General features: G+C 40.9%; 1 protein-coding gene across 3 annotated transcripts in view; it reads right to left on the reverse strand.

Moving 5' to 3' along the window:
- The window catches only part of C11H11orf74 (chromosome 11 C11orf74 homolog), a 61,977-nt gene that overhangs the window by 16,392 nt on the left and 29,382 nt on the right, over positions 1-16,203 (reverse strand). For 2 of the 3 annotated variants that reach the window (XM_029956926.1, XM_029956927.1), the window contains exons 3-5: positions 6,469-6,542; positions 4,925-4,996; positions 3,503-3,569 (exon numbers count right to left, since the gene is read on the reverse strand). The exons of the other annotated variant lie outside the window; for it this stretch is intronic. In XM_029956926.1, the coding sequence (XP_029812786.1) occupies positions 3,503-3,569; positions 4,925-4,996; positions 6,469-6,542 (213 nt within the window). The remainder of the gene's footprint in view (positions 1-3,502; positions 3,570-4,924; positions 4,997-6,468; positions 6,543-16,203) is intronic. 3 annotated transcript variants of the gene reach the window in all.

Consider the following 16,203-nt stretch of genomic DNA (forward strand, 5'->3'; position numbering starts at 1 on the left):
CAGACAAATTTAAGTTCCTCTGTCATATGTTCTCATGAGATCTAAAACAACTTAAAATCCTACATGTGTGATTATCTGGTTAATGAACTGCCCAAGGACAGACCTCTATCTGCTTGTTCATCATTATATTCCAGGCCCAGTCATAGCTGTTACATATCTGTGGAATAAGAGTCCCAGGCCATTCACAGGCTGCAAAAGTTGCTTGAAATTGCAGAGAAGGGAAGAATTTTTTTTAAGTTTATTTATTTTGAGAGAGAGAGAGAGAGAGAGAGAAAGAGAGAGCATGAGCAGGGGAGGGGCAGAGAGACAGAGACAGGGAGAGAGAGAATCCCACGCTGGCTCCACACTGTCAGTACAGAGCCCAAGGCAGGGCTGGATCCCACAAACTGTGAGATCATGACCTGGGCTGAAATCACGAGTTGTATGCTTAAGCGACTGAGCCACCTAGGCGCCTCAGGGAAAGAATTTTTTAAAAAGAGGTGACGGATGCCTTCATTAGAATTGGGAGTACCAGAGAGCTTGAAAATGAAAATCAAATAAAGCTGCCAATGCTTGAGCAGGAATCAGCTGCCATGTTCACCCAACACAACCATGGCATAAGCACACCCACCGGTCAAGAGCCCTGTGTAAGACAGCATGATGCAGAGAGTAAGACCTCAAAGGACTCTCTTCAGTCAACCTGCACTCAGCCAGAGCACAGGCTGGACCGAATGAGGGGAAAAAATGAATAAAGACCAAATGATTCTTCCTGCTCTTAGGCTTCAGCACAATAACTAATAACTGTTCCAAGTAACAATTTTTCTGGATAAGAGTCGGGTATGACAGTAACCGTCAGGTTAACTACCTATCTCAAATTCAAAGGAGGCAAAAGTGGCTAACTTAATGTCAAAGGAACACAGGGCACCAAACTTGGTGGCAAATGTTCCCCAGCTTGAGAGCGCAGCCCCGAGTTGGCTCCTCGGAAAAACCGTGTCCTCCCAAGCTGCCAAAATGATAAGCTGAATCCCAAGAAAGAATCATGCTCCTGAATCTTGGAGAAGATTTATGAAAGCAAATAAGGTGAACAAATAAAATCGGTGATAGAAAAACAACACGCAAATGTTCCTTGTGGCCCTGGGCAAATCTGTTGCTTAAACAATAACAACAGAATCTAATCAGTAAACCTCTCAGCTGCCAAAATTATACAAGCAACTTGCTTATTTCAAATGTCACATTTCCCATCTGATATAAATATCTGCCTTCTGCTCACATTCCTGAAGTGTAATACAAATTAGGCCCAAACGAAAATTCACCTTGGCACAAACTAATTTTTTTTCCTTTCAAATGACCCAGATTGTGCATTATGAAAATTATGGAGCCCTGACGGACTTCTCAGTAATTGGAATAGATCGCCAAAGCCCCGAGTTGCCGTTCAGCCGGGCCTTTGCCCATTGCTATCCACGTGGGACGGGCGTGACTGGCTCCCTCAAGTCCACGGAGACCCCGTTCAGCCTCAGCAGGCTGCCTGTTATCTGATTTCCAGGAAAATCTGCTATAGCAGTGAGATGTTCGTATGCTGTTTTCTTACACTAAAGAAATAGATCTGGTAATTAAAAACAAACAAAAAAAAAACCTTGAAAAAAATGTTTAAAAAAAACAATGTGAAAATAGCAGGAAAGGTAAAAAGGCTACTCTGAAAGACTCCTATAACCAAACTCAGATGTGTCACCTATGTGGGTTTAGGCCAGTACACGCACTTTCTCGCGAATGGCAGGTAGCAAGACGTTTGAAAATGCCCACGGAGAAAATGCCCAACCCGTCTACTTTTGTGCCCTCCTAGAATACTACATTTATGTTGTAAACGCAGTACTTGCGGACTCAAACCATTTGCCTCCAAGCGTCATCCACAGACAACTGTATCAGCATCCTGTGGGGTAGGGGTTAAAAATGTAGAGCACGAGCTGACCCCAAAGACCTTCTGAGTTAGACTCTGTCTTGGAAATGGAACCCAGGAATCTGCATTTTTAACATCTCCGCTTCCCCAAAGCAGTGTGTTTGCTCTATGAACCCAGCTTCCTGGTAAGTCCTTAGCTACCCCTTCCGATCCAATCGGACCCCTCACCTTGCTCAGACAGAGAAATTCAGAGCTGCCTGGGGTACTCAAGTGAAAAGGGCCTCTCTCTGGAGCATGATTCCTTTAGATCTCTGATCTCACTTGAACCAAGTAAGTAAAGAAAAAAATCTGCAGCGTCTACTGGTTACCAGAGTGCGTGAGAAACAGTCCCTTCAGTGGAGTAGTGTGATGTTCTGGAGCAGAATAAAAATGTTCATTGCTTCCAATTACCGAAGCCTCTCAATTCTGGGCAACCAGAGAAGCCAGCGCAGGGACTTCCCTAACAACCAGTTTACACAGTCACCACCCCGCACCAACGACATCTGCACTGGAAGGTCCGTGTGGTACTAAATAAATCACCCTCCCAAACAACAATCACCGTCATCCCTGGCTGTAATTACCGGAAGACTACGCACACCACTTCGACACCAGCAACCAAACCCCCGGAGAAACTGCCCCTTCCCTAACATTCCACATTAATGTTGAGATATTCTTGCCTATTAAATTAGGCATGAGAATTTTCAAACCAAATCTTTCAAAGGTCTTGTGAGCCACAAAAGATGCCTATGTTTACCCAGTAATGTTAAGCAGGAAAGGAAAGAAGCCTCATCTACATAAACATCAATGGACTAGCATTAAGCCTCTCCCAGCCCAGCCCAAGTGGGAAAATGTCCAAAAGAAACATTTACAATATATCTTCAGTCTTAAGTGTTTGGCTTACATAGTTAATAAATATTTATAAAAGTGAGGATTTTTATTTTATTTTGTTTTTATTTTATGATGAATTCTATTTTTGTGATTTTTATGATCGATTGATATTTTATGTATCACTCAGAAATAATTCAACTTACACGATGCTTCTAAGAAATAAGGTTTTGACTCAAATGGCTTAAGAAAATTATCCAAAATTCAACCATATGGGGTAGGGTCAGGGAGAGGCATCTTTATTTCATTTTATTTTTATTTTTAAAATATATTTTTTAAATTATTTATTTTTGAGAGAGAGAGAGAGAGACAGCTTGAACAGGGGAGGGTCAGAGAGAGGGAGACACAGAATCTGAAGACAGGCTCCTGGCTCTGAGCTAGCAGTCAGCACAGAGCCTGACACGGGGCTCGAACCCATGAACCGCGAGATCATGACCTGAGCAGAAGCCTGGATGCTCAACCAACTGAGCCACCCAGGCGCCCCCTTTATTTCATTTGAGACCAAAGACTTTACAACCTTCAACAGGCTTTGACCTTTAGGCTGAAATCTTTGTTATTGAAAAAGAAATTACAGGATTGTACTTTTCCCTATGTCCGGGGAGGTGCTGGTAGGGATTGCCAAAAGAAAAAAAAACGCTGTCTACAGTCTTATTTGTAGTTTCGGGAAAGAGGTCAAGCAGTAGAGAGAGGAAACAGAAAGCATACTCTTGCTCATTTGGGGCTGAGTCTCTTCATCTTTGTCCAAATCTTCTAAATCTAGGAAATTGTCCACCTAAAAAAGGATTAACATCATTGTTATGCATATGAGACCTACTGAAAAAATGCAATTAAGAATCAATGAACCCATTTCCACAGCACTCAAAGTGAGCCACTGAATCTACTTTTCTCATTAACTTTTGAGTCCCAGCTCACGGCCTTTGTGCTCACTGTGGTTTCCCAAAGCCATCTGAAAGGAGCAGTCAATTTGGAGGTTGGCCTGGGTTTTGTAGGCACCGTAGTAAGATCTCTATACTGAAAGGGATTGGACAGTCTGAGGAGTTTTTGAAAAGGGACTTTGTTCCCACATTCTCTCTCAGGATATACCCTACTACCAACACAGTCCACAACAGTGACTCTGGTTTTTCTGTTTGTTCGTTTTTTGTTTTATTGCTTTTGCTTCTCAACCAAATGATGGTGGTGGGTCTGGCTATTACCATAATGGGCTCTTCACTCTAGAGTCAGAGAGAAGAAACTAAAGAAAGTAGAAGAGAAAGGTTCATTTGAAACAAAATCATCCTGCCCCAGGTAAATCACAAGAGAGGTGAGCAGGGCCAAAAATCAAGTGTTCTCTCTTTTGAGCAAATAAAACTGAAAATTACTTCAAAGGTAAAAAGCAGAGCAAATGACCTTTCCAGACACAATAGCAGCATTTCAATGAAAGACTAGTCCATGTGGAATCCTGTTCTCTGCAGCAAGCTGACAATGAGACATCTTAGATTAACAAATGTTTACATTTCAGACATGAACCAATTCATTTCAGGTGAATATCAAAAGAGTGTAAATAAGAAAATGATTTCACCACCAGTATAAAGAAGACCTCGTAAAGGCATAATGTCGAAATGCTCATTGTGACCTAAAACATGCTTGTAGCAAAGTATCATAAAGTTACAAATTCAGATCTCATCAATGGAATTCAAAACACAGCCTGGATTTTTCTTCCCTCCACTCTACTTCCCAGACCGTGGGCTCTGGCATATGAATTAAAAATGGAAGCTTCCATTGCTTTTAAGTACATAACTGGAGTTTTTTCCTGGCTTCCAAGTGACAGCAAAAATTTATCTTTACCATGATGGTTTCAGGCCTAACCCTGTTATACTGCCATTTCTCTTAATGGTGTATGTTCAGGGTGACTAGAGTCATGTGTCTCTCCTGAAGTACCCTTTCCATTTGCTAAGCTTTCAGGGAAAAAGACCTGGAACCCCACCAACCAAGCATACTTTAAAGATATTTAAACATCAGTAAAATCTGCTGAATTCTCAAATTTTGTATGAGAGATAGCAAATGAGTCCTGAGGGGTTTTTTGTTTTGTTTTGACTTCTTGTTGATGTTGTTGTTTTTACCACGAAAGAAAATTGAATCATGCCTTACCTTCACCTTTCCTGCCCGATTCAGATCACCTTGAAGGGCACTGCCAACTTTTTGGCCTTCATCTATCACTATCTGGAAAAAAAAAAAAAGTAAGGACACATTGATGGGAAAATGAAACAACCAAAAATAAAGGAGCTGACATTGTAGCCCTTCAGGCAATAAAACTCCCGTCCAGTTTGCGTTAATTAGCTATGCATAAGGGACCAGATCCACTAAGTCATAGTAGTGGTCAGAGAATAGCTTCCAGGAGGTCTGACTTCTACTTCTGCCTCTACTCTCTCGTCCACAGTATAACCTAGAGCAAATCACTTAACCTCAGTCTTCTCATGTGTCAAATAGGAACACTCCCCACCTCATTGTTCCACCTCCCATCCATCCCATCCCACTGAATGTCTGAAGGACAAATCAGAGAATGCTAATACAACATTTTCAAGATATTAGGAAACAACATCAATGTACAGTTCTTTGCCTCTCACATGCTGGTTAGAGGCTGAATAGGAAATACAATACTAATTGCCAACAACTGCTAGTGGAAAGTGAATCCTTTATGAGAATAAAAAAGGTCAGGTCCCATAATCATCTCACTGGAAGCAAGTTCTGGAATTAAAGAATTGTAGGCCTCTGCTATGTGTAAACACTTTTTTAACACAGAGACCTTTGTTCCCTTGTATGAAACCACAATCTCATGTACACTTTTGTCCACAATTATCACAAGGAAGACATGAGCTAGAAGGTAGAAACTCAAATGGTGTAGAAAGTAGAACATTAGCTTCCACTAGGATTCCTTGATAGTTAAAAAACCACAGCTAAGGAGAACATGAATACAGTCTATTAAGTCTTTAAGATTAGGAACAGAGCACTCAACATTTATTGACCAAATCTTGGAAAAGCCAAGATAACAGATTTCACTTTAAGTGATGAACCCAGGGGCACCTGGGTGGCTCAGTAGGTTAAGCATCCATTCGGCTCAGGTCATGATCTCCTGTTTTGGGAGTTCGAGCCCTGCTTGAACTGACAGCTCAGAGCCTGGAGCCTGCTTTGGATTCTGGGTCTCCCTCTCTCCCTACCTGTTCCGCCTTGCCATCTCTCTCTCTCTCACCTCTCTCTCTCTCTTTCTCTCTCTCTCTCTCTCAAAAATAAATAAACATTTTTTTAAAATTCAGTACAAAAGAGATGAATCCAGAGCAGGTAAAAGAAAGTCCTATTTTACACAGAGAATTTTAAAAAGGAACTCTTTTTTCCCAAATAGAGGACAAGCTAAAATATGTGAACAATTTCAATAATTTTTAGATGGCAGTATTTTAAGGGAACTTAAAAATCTGGGGATAACCATGTTACCATCATAAACTTTGGCTGCTGAAATCATGAAATGTAATGATGATTTTCAATGAAGTATCCCTATGCCATGCCTAGAATCAAGAATCTGAGTTACTGATCCAATACTGGTCAATGTTTCTTATGTTCTTATTGTCTCTTTCTCTCTTTTTTCATTTCATAAAAAATGGGGGTTTTTTCCTGTTTCTATAAATGTGCTATGATATTACCAGTTCCTCTCCTGAAGGAAATATGTCTTCTGAAGAGTCCATTTCAAATGCTCCTCTTTTAGTCACATTAGCCTCTGAAATGATAAGTTACATATTATAGAACATCCACCACATGGAGTCTAGTTAATTTTACATTTATTGAGAATCTTTCTTCCAAACAACAACCAAAAAAATGCTTTTCAAAGAAATCTACAAGCTGAATGCTTGAGGCATTAAGCACTCTTAACTTTATACAATTATTTTTGGGGTGCCTGGATGGCTCAGTTGGTTGAGCATCTGACTCTTGATTTCAGCTCAAGTCATGATCTCACAGTCATGGGAGCCCCCCACATTGGGCTCCATGCTCAGCATGGAGCCTGCTTAGGATTCTGCCTCTCTCTCTCTCTCTTCCTCCCCGCAACTCAAAAACAAGTAAACGTTTTAAAAAAGAACTTACAAAATTATTTCTTAAAATGCACAGAAAGATAACACTATTTCATTCACTTTTCAATAAATACTTAAGTGCTTACTATATATCCGACACTGTTCTCAGCCACCATTACAAGGTGAGTAACATACAATATTTGCAAAACTCTTAGATACTCTATTTCTCATTTTTTTCTAAACTTGAGGGTAGGTTTTCCTTATGTGTAAGCGATGTATGGATGATTTTGGAAAATTTGCAAGAGAAAAAAATTAAAATTAGAAAATCAATCCTAATCCTACAAAACAGAAAAGATGTAACAAATTTTCTTTTCCAATGGCTATATTTCTCATATTTTATCTGTGTATCCACATATGTAAATTCTAAAGAGCAATGTTTGACCATTCTTGATTATTTATGACTATAATACCTTTGTACTAAATCTGTTCACATCCATGATTATCTTCTTAGGATAGGAAAAGAGTCCAAGATTAATCCTAAATTAAGAGATTGAGAAGATTATGATAACATGATGCCATTAACAAAAATGTGGGAGATAAATTCAGATGAGTGGTAATGAATTAAGTTTTAATCATGCTCATTTGAGGTACCCGTAGAAATAGTGAGGGAAACATCCCAGAGGCATCTGAAGGCATAGGTTATATCGTAGCTATAGGTAAATGTCTGGTAAAAATTACAGTGGGCTAAGGGTTTAAACCATAAAATTATTTTCAAGATTAGAACTAATAATGAAGGTTAACATGGATTGAGTGTCAGATCTTCTTTTACGAGGACCTCAGACACCTTATTTAAGGCACACAGAAACCCTAGAGGTAGGTACTGTTAGTATCCCCATTTTACAGACGAGGAAACCAGGACCTACCAGAGAGATCAAGCAACCTGTTCAAAGTCACACAGCTGGTAAGTCACAGAGTCAGGATCTGAACCCGGGCCTTTTGATTCAGAATCCACACTCGCAATCACAGTGCTATGCCACTTAGAGTGATACAGCAAATGAAGGGAAAGGGTATTTAGAGTACAGAAGAATGAAGAAAAAAAAAATAATCCCAGAAAGGAGACAAAGAAAAATGTTTACAATAGCACAAGAACCAAGGGTGCACAGTAGAGCCACGAGAATTGTTCCATCTGATGCTTCACAGGCAGGTATCTGACCACAGGGCTACGAGACGATCTACCCCAGCAAAGTGGCCATGTTTCTCTTGAGCTGTTACCTACATAACTTCAAAAGCAGTGAGAGTCTTGTTATCTACAGCCTTGTGTGCTTCTGTCTACCCCATCATCGGCAGAATTAAGACTTGCAGGGGTATCTATAGGACATGAAGGCTGAAACACTATTAGGGCACAGAGGTAAGGTAACCCAGTCTGTAGTACATTATTAACACTCAATAACAAGAGAGGGATAGATACAAATACTGAATGCATCATGTTTTCTTTGAAAGGGTTGTATCAACAAATAACACAAACTCAGGCCAGTCCTCCCTCCTCACTCCTGTACCAGCATCCATGACTCCTAACTAGCTTCCATTGGGAGAGCAGAAACTCTGATGGGAAGCACTAGCCTTGGCAGCTGGCATGGAGGGGTGAGGGCCAGGAGGTGGGGGGGGGGAGTAAGTAAGGTAATGGGAGCCTTGCCAAGAATATTGCTGGAGTAACCAACCAGCACTAGAAAAGATCAGATAAGTGAGGAAGTCATGGTCTTACTTATCTCCCTGACTTCTTCCCGTTTTACAGCCAGAGCTGTCCTAAATCAGTCCTGGGGAAAAGACAAGCAATGGTAGCAGGGTAGAGCAAGATCTGCACAGAAACGCTTGGAGATGGGAGGATTTACCGGAGGCAAGGAAGGGTTCCTCAAACGTCATCAAAGTTAGAGAGAAGACCTCCCATGGCTACATGTCATTCCTCAGTGCACTGTTCTTTTTTTTTTTTTTTTAATATTTTAATATTTTTATTTTATTTTATTTTTTGTTTACTTATTTTTGAGAGAGAGAAAGAGTGCAAACTGGGGAGGGGCAGACAGAGAGGGAGACACAGAATCTGAAGCAGGCTCCAGGCTCTGAGCTGTCAGCACAGAGCCCAATGCGGGGCTCAAACCCATGAGCTGTGAGATTATGACCTGAGCCGAAGTCAGATGCTTAACTGAGTAAGGCACCCAGGCGCTGCCCTCAGTGCCCTGTTCTACTAGGAGGTAGAATGGTTTCTGTTCTCCTTCCTTATCCTTTAAATCCAGAACAACCTAAATCTAGTATTTACTAAGAAAATACTATGTCCCAGCACACTATTGTAATAGTCTATTGACTTAAATACCTGAGAAACACAGTGATTTCTGAGAACAGATGCTCTGTATGGACAAGTTCTGTTTGTTCTCATAATCACTCAAGGTACTCCTCTGCCATTTCCAATGAAGCGCTCAGGTAACTTGACAGATAACCAAATGAAACTCCTTCCAAGTAAAGAGCAATATATAACAAAGTCCCAGCTTCTGATGCTAATGTTGAGCTATTGTTGGGCTCTCAGATCTAACAAAACATCCTATTCATTCTTTTAAAACTTCCTTCCCTAAACATAAAGTTTTCAGTTAAATAATATGAGAAGAGGAGTGCCTGGGTGGCTCAGTCATTTAAGCATTGGCTCTTAATCTCGGCTCAGGTCATGATCTCATGGTTTGTGGTTTTGAGCCCTGTGTTGGGATCTGTGCTGACAGTGTCAAGCCTGCTTGGGAGTCTCTTTCTGCCTCCCTCTCTGTGCCACCTCCCCCCCCACCCCGCTTTTAAAATAAATAAACTTAAAAGAAAAGAAAGGAAAGAAAAGAAAAAGAAAAAAATACTGGAAGATTCAGAAAAAAGCTTGTTCTCTCTGTGACAGAACCCTCAGTTTAAGCCTCCTTCCTGAACCTTCAAAGTAGTTTCACAAGAATGCATATCCTATCACTCCAAAGACCCAGAATGCTTCTCATAAAAAGCTTTTATCATTTGGGGGGGGGGAACAGCAAATAATAAATCTCCTGGCAGAATAAGATAGGAAAAAAGGCTTTTTTTTTCAATATGATAAAGTCAAAATGGCAGATGTTGGCACAGCCCAGAATCCAAAGCGGCCCTAAGCCTGATCAGAGGGCCAGCTGCTGCCTCCTAGAGTTATCCTGGTGGCAGTCCAAATGTGCCACCCAAGCGTCCGTCTCCTTCTGCTTCTGTGCTCCATCAGAGTCCTCCCCTGCTTTCATGTTATCCCTAATGTTTCTTGCTTTGAAATAAGTGTCAGACATAATACACTTTAGAAATCTGGCAGCAATATTTCAGAGCGTACGTAGGTTATTGAGATCTGAAAGACAGTTTCTTTGTGCATTTCTGAGTCAAAACTTCAATATGGATGAAACAAAGGGTTTTCATGTTTGTTTGTTTTTTCCTAAAGGTTTTTAAAGGTTTCATTATTCTGAAGCAATGGAATTTCGATTTTCTTTTGATACCAAAGAGACAGGCTTCTAGTAGATGTCCCTTACAAGACCACCAACTATACCTACAATGTCTAATTTCAGGCCAAGGAAAAAGATTTTACTCTTCAAAAAGGTGGACACCACAGATGTCTTGATAAGTTAAACACAAATCACATATTGACTGTGTATCATCAGATGAAAGAGATCACTTTCAGAGAACTCAATTTTGAGAAACAGCTTTTTAAAAATTCAAATTCTGTCCATACAAAAGCCAGACTTGACTAGACCCCATGTGCTGAAAACTGCATCACCACGCTTATGGGAGAGTTTTCACAGATCAACACAACCAGCATCAGAATTCACGACCAGTTCCTGATGGCAACCTCGAGAGTCTGTTCTTCTGCACCATGGTCAACGGCAGTATAGATCAAGAGCATGTTCTCAGTCACAAAGAGATACTGGCTATGTTGCTAGAAGGAAAGAAAAATACATGGAGGGAAATCCTGTACAACACTAGGTAGTTGATAAAAACCTTTTGCAAAGAGAATAGGGGATAAGCAATCATGCTTATAACAAGGTTGGGTACTTTGAAAGTCAGGGGGTGATTTTCACATTATATTCCTAGCCTAGAGCAATGTTTCTCTGGACAATAATATTTGCTCTTGACGTGTCCAGCCAGATGACTTCACTCCACTGCTTCTTGATCACATGCTCCTTCGTATCTGGCCTCCCCTGGAGCGATAGTAGTTAGGATTAAATAAGCAATTTAAAAACCAATCAATCATAAATCAGAATAAATCCAAAGAAGCTAAATTCAGCAGACAAATGTTTTGTCTAAATTCCCTTTGCAGTGCTCTGAATTCCAACTGTTTTATGTTCTTCATTTGAAAGGGCACAGGGAGGAGAGGATTACCTCAGCCAGGCCAGTCAGGAATAATCGTGCTTTCCCCGAGGCTGGATGGTAATTGACTCATTATTCACAGTCAGCTCTCAAGCTGCCAAGACACAAATGTACAACCCTGGCCCAGAAAAACATGTGTCAAAAGTCCAAGATGAGGGACACAACAGCAGTAAGTTGAAATTTTTGAAATGTCCAGTATTAGGTACTTACAGAGAGAAAAATGTGAAGGGAGCGTAAAGTAGCTGAAAGGTGATTTACAGGAAGAAAACCTGAGTGGCAGCTGGGCCGTGCAGTCCATTGGATCTGAAAGTTACATTGTGGGCAGCAGCTATATGCAAGGTGACAGAGATGGGCAAGACCCCGTCCCCACCCTTACAGAGTTTCCAAGGAAGTTAAGCCGGATATGCCAATGACCAAAATAGAACAGACTACAGCGGATGATGTAAGGAGTACAAAGTAAGAGAATGGCAAAATCGCACCAGGTTTGGGAGAATCACAAAAGGCCTCACATAGGCCTGGAGCATCTGAGCTGGGCTTTGAAAGACCACAGCTGCGATTTCAACAGGGGACCAAAGCTGAGGCTGTTCCACAGAAAGGGAAAACTGCGTGAGCAGAGGCCCCAAGCTGGGAAAGCAGAGGGCCTGAGGAAGAATCACAGAGAATTCCAGGAAGACGGGAGTGCACCTTTGGTGATGCGTGGAAGGCGTGATATTTGGAGGGTCGAACAAAAACTCTGGAGTTTAACCTAGGCCCTTGGGAGTCACAATCAGAGCTGTGCTCCAAGGAGATGAAATGGATAGAATGGAGCAGAGGGATCAAACATTGGAGCTAGAAGTAGAAAGTACAGGTAGTAATCCAGATAAGAACTAAAGGGACCCTCAGCAAAGAATTTAAGAAAGGAAAAAAGAGCTCACAAAGGGAGTTGGGTTTTTTTTTTGGTCTCTAAAACAAAAATGAAGACACTGACACTATCTCCAAGTGGTTATATTTCCTCCCTCTTGATATCTCCGAATATTCACCTTATCTCTCCACTACAACCTGTACTATTGTTTTAATTTAATTTGGTACACCCTAAGTAACTTGTTTTTTCTTAACCAGCTCTGTGTGATGGAAGTAGATAATACTGCTGCATGTTTGCAACCTGAGAAATGGATTACACTTTGGCTCAAAGAGGCCACTCATATCATCCCATAAGATAAGCTCACCTTCCCAACTGATTTAGCCAAGGCCACAGAGGGGGATGGCCTGCTTGGGGGCAGATACCTGTGTGAGCACAGCCTCCCATAGCTCCCCGAGTCCATGACAGGGTGACGGTTGCTGCTGACATGGCCTACACAAGGCAGGTCTTGCTGCACCCGAAAGTTCCTTTCTTTTTGTACCGCAAGTTTACCTACTTAGAACTTTCAAACCTATGCACAAACAACTCATTTTCTTCATAGGAAAGACAAATGGGATGCTCCTCGTTCTTGAGCCACACTTATTCTAAATGTATAATTCAATGCCTTTTGGTAAATACGGAGTTGTGCAACCATCACCACAATTAAATTTTGACGCCATTTCAATCACCCCAAAAAGGTCTCTGGTGCTCATCTGGAGTCCCTCTGTTTCCACTTCCAACAGCAGGCAACCACTGATCTACTTCTTTATAGCTATAGATTTGCCTTCTCTAGACAATACAAATGTAATCAAACAATATGTGGTCCTTGGGCCTGACGTCTTTACTCAGCATACTATCTTTGAGGTTCGTCCATGTTGTAGCATGTATTAGCACTGTGCTCCTTTTCATCTATGGTGTGCAATAGATCACGTTTTGTTTTTTCCATTCACCAGTGAATGGCCATTTGGTAGTTTCCACATTTCACTCCCCCTTGACTCATGTTGAATTTGATCCCAGGAACACCATTGCTAACCCCAATTCCATGTGGTGCCACAACACGAAGAAACCAAAACAGAACACGACTATAGAGTTTCAACTTCCGTCCACACCCAGACAATGGGAGGAATGCACAGAGTCACTGGAGCTAAAACTCTCTGCTCATCTGATCTCCTCTCACGGTCTAGCCTTAGCATGAGGCCACGCTATTATGTGCTCCTGTTTTCTTCAAATGTATCTGCAATCATCTCAACTTACCTTTTTTTTTTTAAATGGTTTATTGTCAAATTGGTTTCCATACAACACCCAGTGCTCTTCCCCACAAGTGCCCTCCTCCATCACCACCACCTCTTTTCCCCCTCCCCCTTTCCCTTCAACCCTCAGTTCATTTTCAGTATTCAATAGTCTCTCAGGTTTTGCATCCCTCTCTCTTCCCAACTCTCAAATTACCTTTCTTAACTGTTCATAGTCTATCTCTTCCCACTAAACTGTAAGCCTAAAGAAGGCAGGGACTTCTCTGTCAGGAACTTACTTACAGTTCCCGAAGGGAAAAACATTCGTTCTCCACTCCAAAGGACATGTAACATTTAAGACTGAATGTAGATTGATACTCAATCCTTCAACCAGTGAGTTAGTTCACTGAGTGCTAAGCTGGAAGACTTGAGGAAGAGTTACGAACGTTATTAAGACCTGGCCTCTGCCTGCGAGACACATATAATTTATTCTCTTAAAACTTCTACTCACTCAAAGGCATAACATTTTACATATCTTTCAGCCAGCGTTTCCATGTCTAAGAATTCATCCAAAAGAAATAATTAAGTTTGTGGGCAAAAATTTCACTACAAAGCCAAAAATGTCTAATCTATTCCCTTGAAAATTTTTACTTAATCAAGGCCTTAAATTTTTGCATGTCTTTGAACCAGCATTTTCATGTGTAAAAATTTATCCAAAGGCCATGAATAAGGAGGGTGCAAAGATGGGGCAACCAAAAAAATAAACAAGGAGCGAGGCATTCCTAGGACCAAGAGGGCTATCCATGCCCACCACCTCCATACCCTCTGACCTCAGCTCCCTCGCTCACCTTTGCTCATGCCGTTCTGGCCACAGTGACCTCTTCACTGCCCCTCAACCAGGCAGGGGTGCTGCTGTCACCTGCCCTCCACACTGGTTGTTCCCTTGGGTTCAAGTGCCTTTCCTTCAAGAATCCATAGGCTTTACTCCATCACCTCCTTCCAAACTTCGTTCACTTTTTACTTTCCCAACGAGGACTACCCAGACCACTCTACATAAAAATGCTACCCTATACCCCCCACCAGCACTCATGATCCCGTATCTTGCTCTGTATATTTTTTTCTTTACCAGAGCAGTAACTATCTTCTAACACAAATATTTTCTTACTCATTGTTTGTCATTCGTTGCTCTCTCTCCCTTCTAGGATGTGAATTCCCTGAAAGTAATGACTTGTGTCGCTTTTGGTCAGTTATGTGAGCAGTACCTGGCACACAGCAGGTGTCCAATAAACATTTACTGAATGAATGAGGATGTGCAATGTAGCATCATTTTTAATAGCGAAAAATTGGAAATCACTACATGTCCAACAAAAAAGAGAATGGTTAAATAAATTATGGCACACAATTGAATCCTTTGCAGTCTTTAAAAATTCTGTTAAATAATCATATTTATCAATTGGGAAGTTTATTATGTAAAAAAGCAAGTTACAAAAAGTATGTTTAGTATGATAACACTTTTGTAAAATAATTATAATAAATTTGCTGAATATATAAATTAATGAAAATACATATACTATATTTCATATATATACTCTATTTTATATATATACTACATGCATTATACATATAGTATAATATAGTAAGGTTGAGCCCTTACTATAATTTAGGTATTGATAGGGGTGCCTGGGTGGCTCAGTTAGTTAAGTGTCTGACTTCATCTCAGGTCATGAGCTCACAGTTTGTGAGTTCAAGCCCTGCCTCAGCCTCTGTGCTGACACTCAGAGCCTGGACCCCGCTTCAGATTCTGTGTCTTCCTCTCTGTCTCTGCCCCTTCCCTGCTCATACTCTCTCTCTCTCAAAAGTAATAAAATAATAAGATAAACATTAAAGGTTTTTTTTAATTTAAGTATTTGTAAATAAATAAACACAAATATGTTCGTGCAGGTTTTGTATATACATGATTATTTAATCCTAACAACACATCTGTGATGTAGAGATTATAATATCCATTTTACAGATGATGAAACTGAAGCTCAGAGAAAAGCATTTCATTAGGAAGCAGCAGAACTCAGATTCAAATCCTGATTGTCTCCAAGTCCTATGTTGTTAACTAATAACTATATATATACACACAAATTAATAAAACAGAACAATACAGCAAGAAGGTATATACCCATGGTTTATCTCTAAGACACAGGATTACAGCTTCATTAATTAATTAATTGGATATAGCTTTACCTATATGAAACAGATACCTCAAGCAACCCAGGCTTCAACAGAATGGAAGTTTATTTCTCTCTCATGCACTAACATAGATGCAGATTATCGAAAATAATATGGTTATTCTGCTACCCAGACTCATTCTAGAACCCAGGAACCATCCTTTCTGCTCCGCCATCCCTAAGGCACCACCCTTCTCCCCATGGTCCAGGACGGAGCAGAACCACACCCTTGCTCTACGTATGGACATTGGTTCCTCTCTGTTATTAGTGAAGGCATGGCTTAAGCTACTAGATCAAGGAGGCACCAAAAGAGAGCAGCTCAAATAACAACTGTATTTCTCTTTCACGTAACAGTTTAGGCCGGTGGGCAGGCTCTGTTCCATGAAATGGTCCAGGAACCCAGGATGGCGCGGTGCTCTGTCTTTCCTGGCACATGGCTTCCGCCTCTGTGCCTAAGTATTGCTCCAACGACTGCCTATATCCAGCCAGGAGGAAAGGATTAGAAGAGTCTAGGGCATGTTTCTCAAGGATATCATGCAGAAGTTACACATATCAGTTCCCCTCACTTCTTATTGCCACAAACTTAGTCAAACAGCCATTCCCAGTTGCAGGGAGACTGAGAAATGTCATTTTTATTCTAACAGTGAGTAGCTAAAAA

The sequence above is a fragment of the Suricata suricatta genome, chromosome 11 (genome assembly GCF_006229205.1).
Source record: "Suricata suricatta isolate VVHF042 chromosome 11, meerkat_22Aug2017_6uvM2_HiC, whole genome shotgun sequence".
NCBI lineage: Eukaryota > Metazoa > Chordata > Mammalia > Carnivora > Herpestidae > Suricata > Suricata suricatta.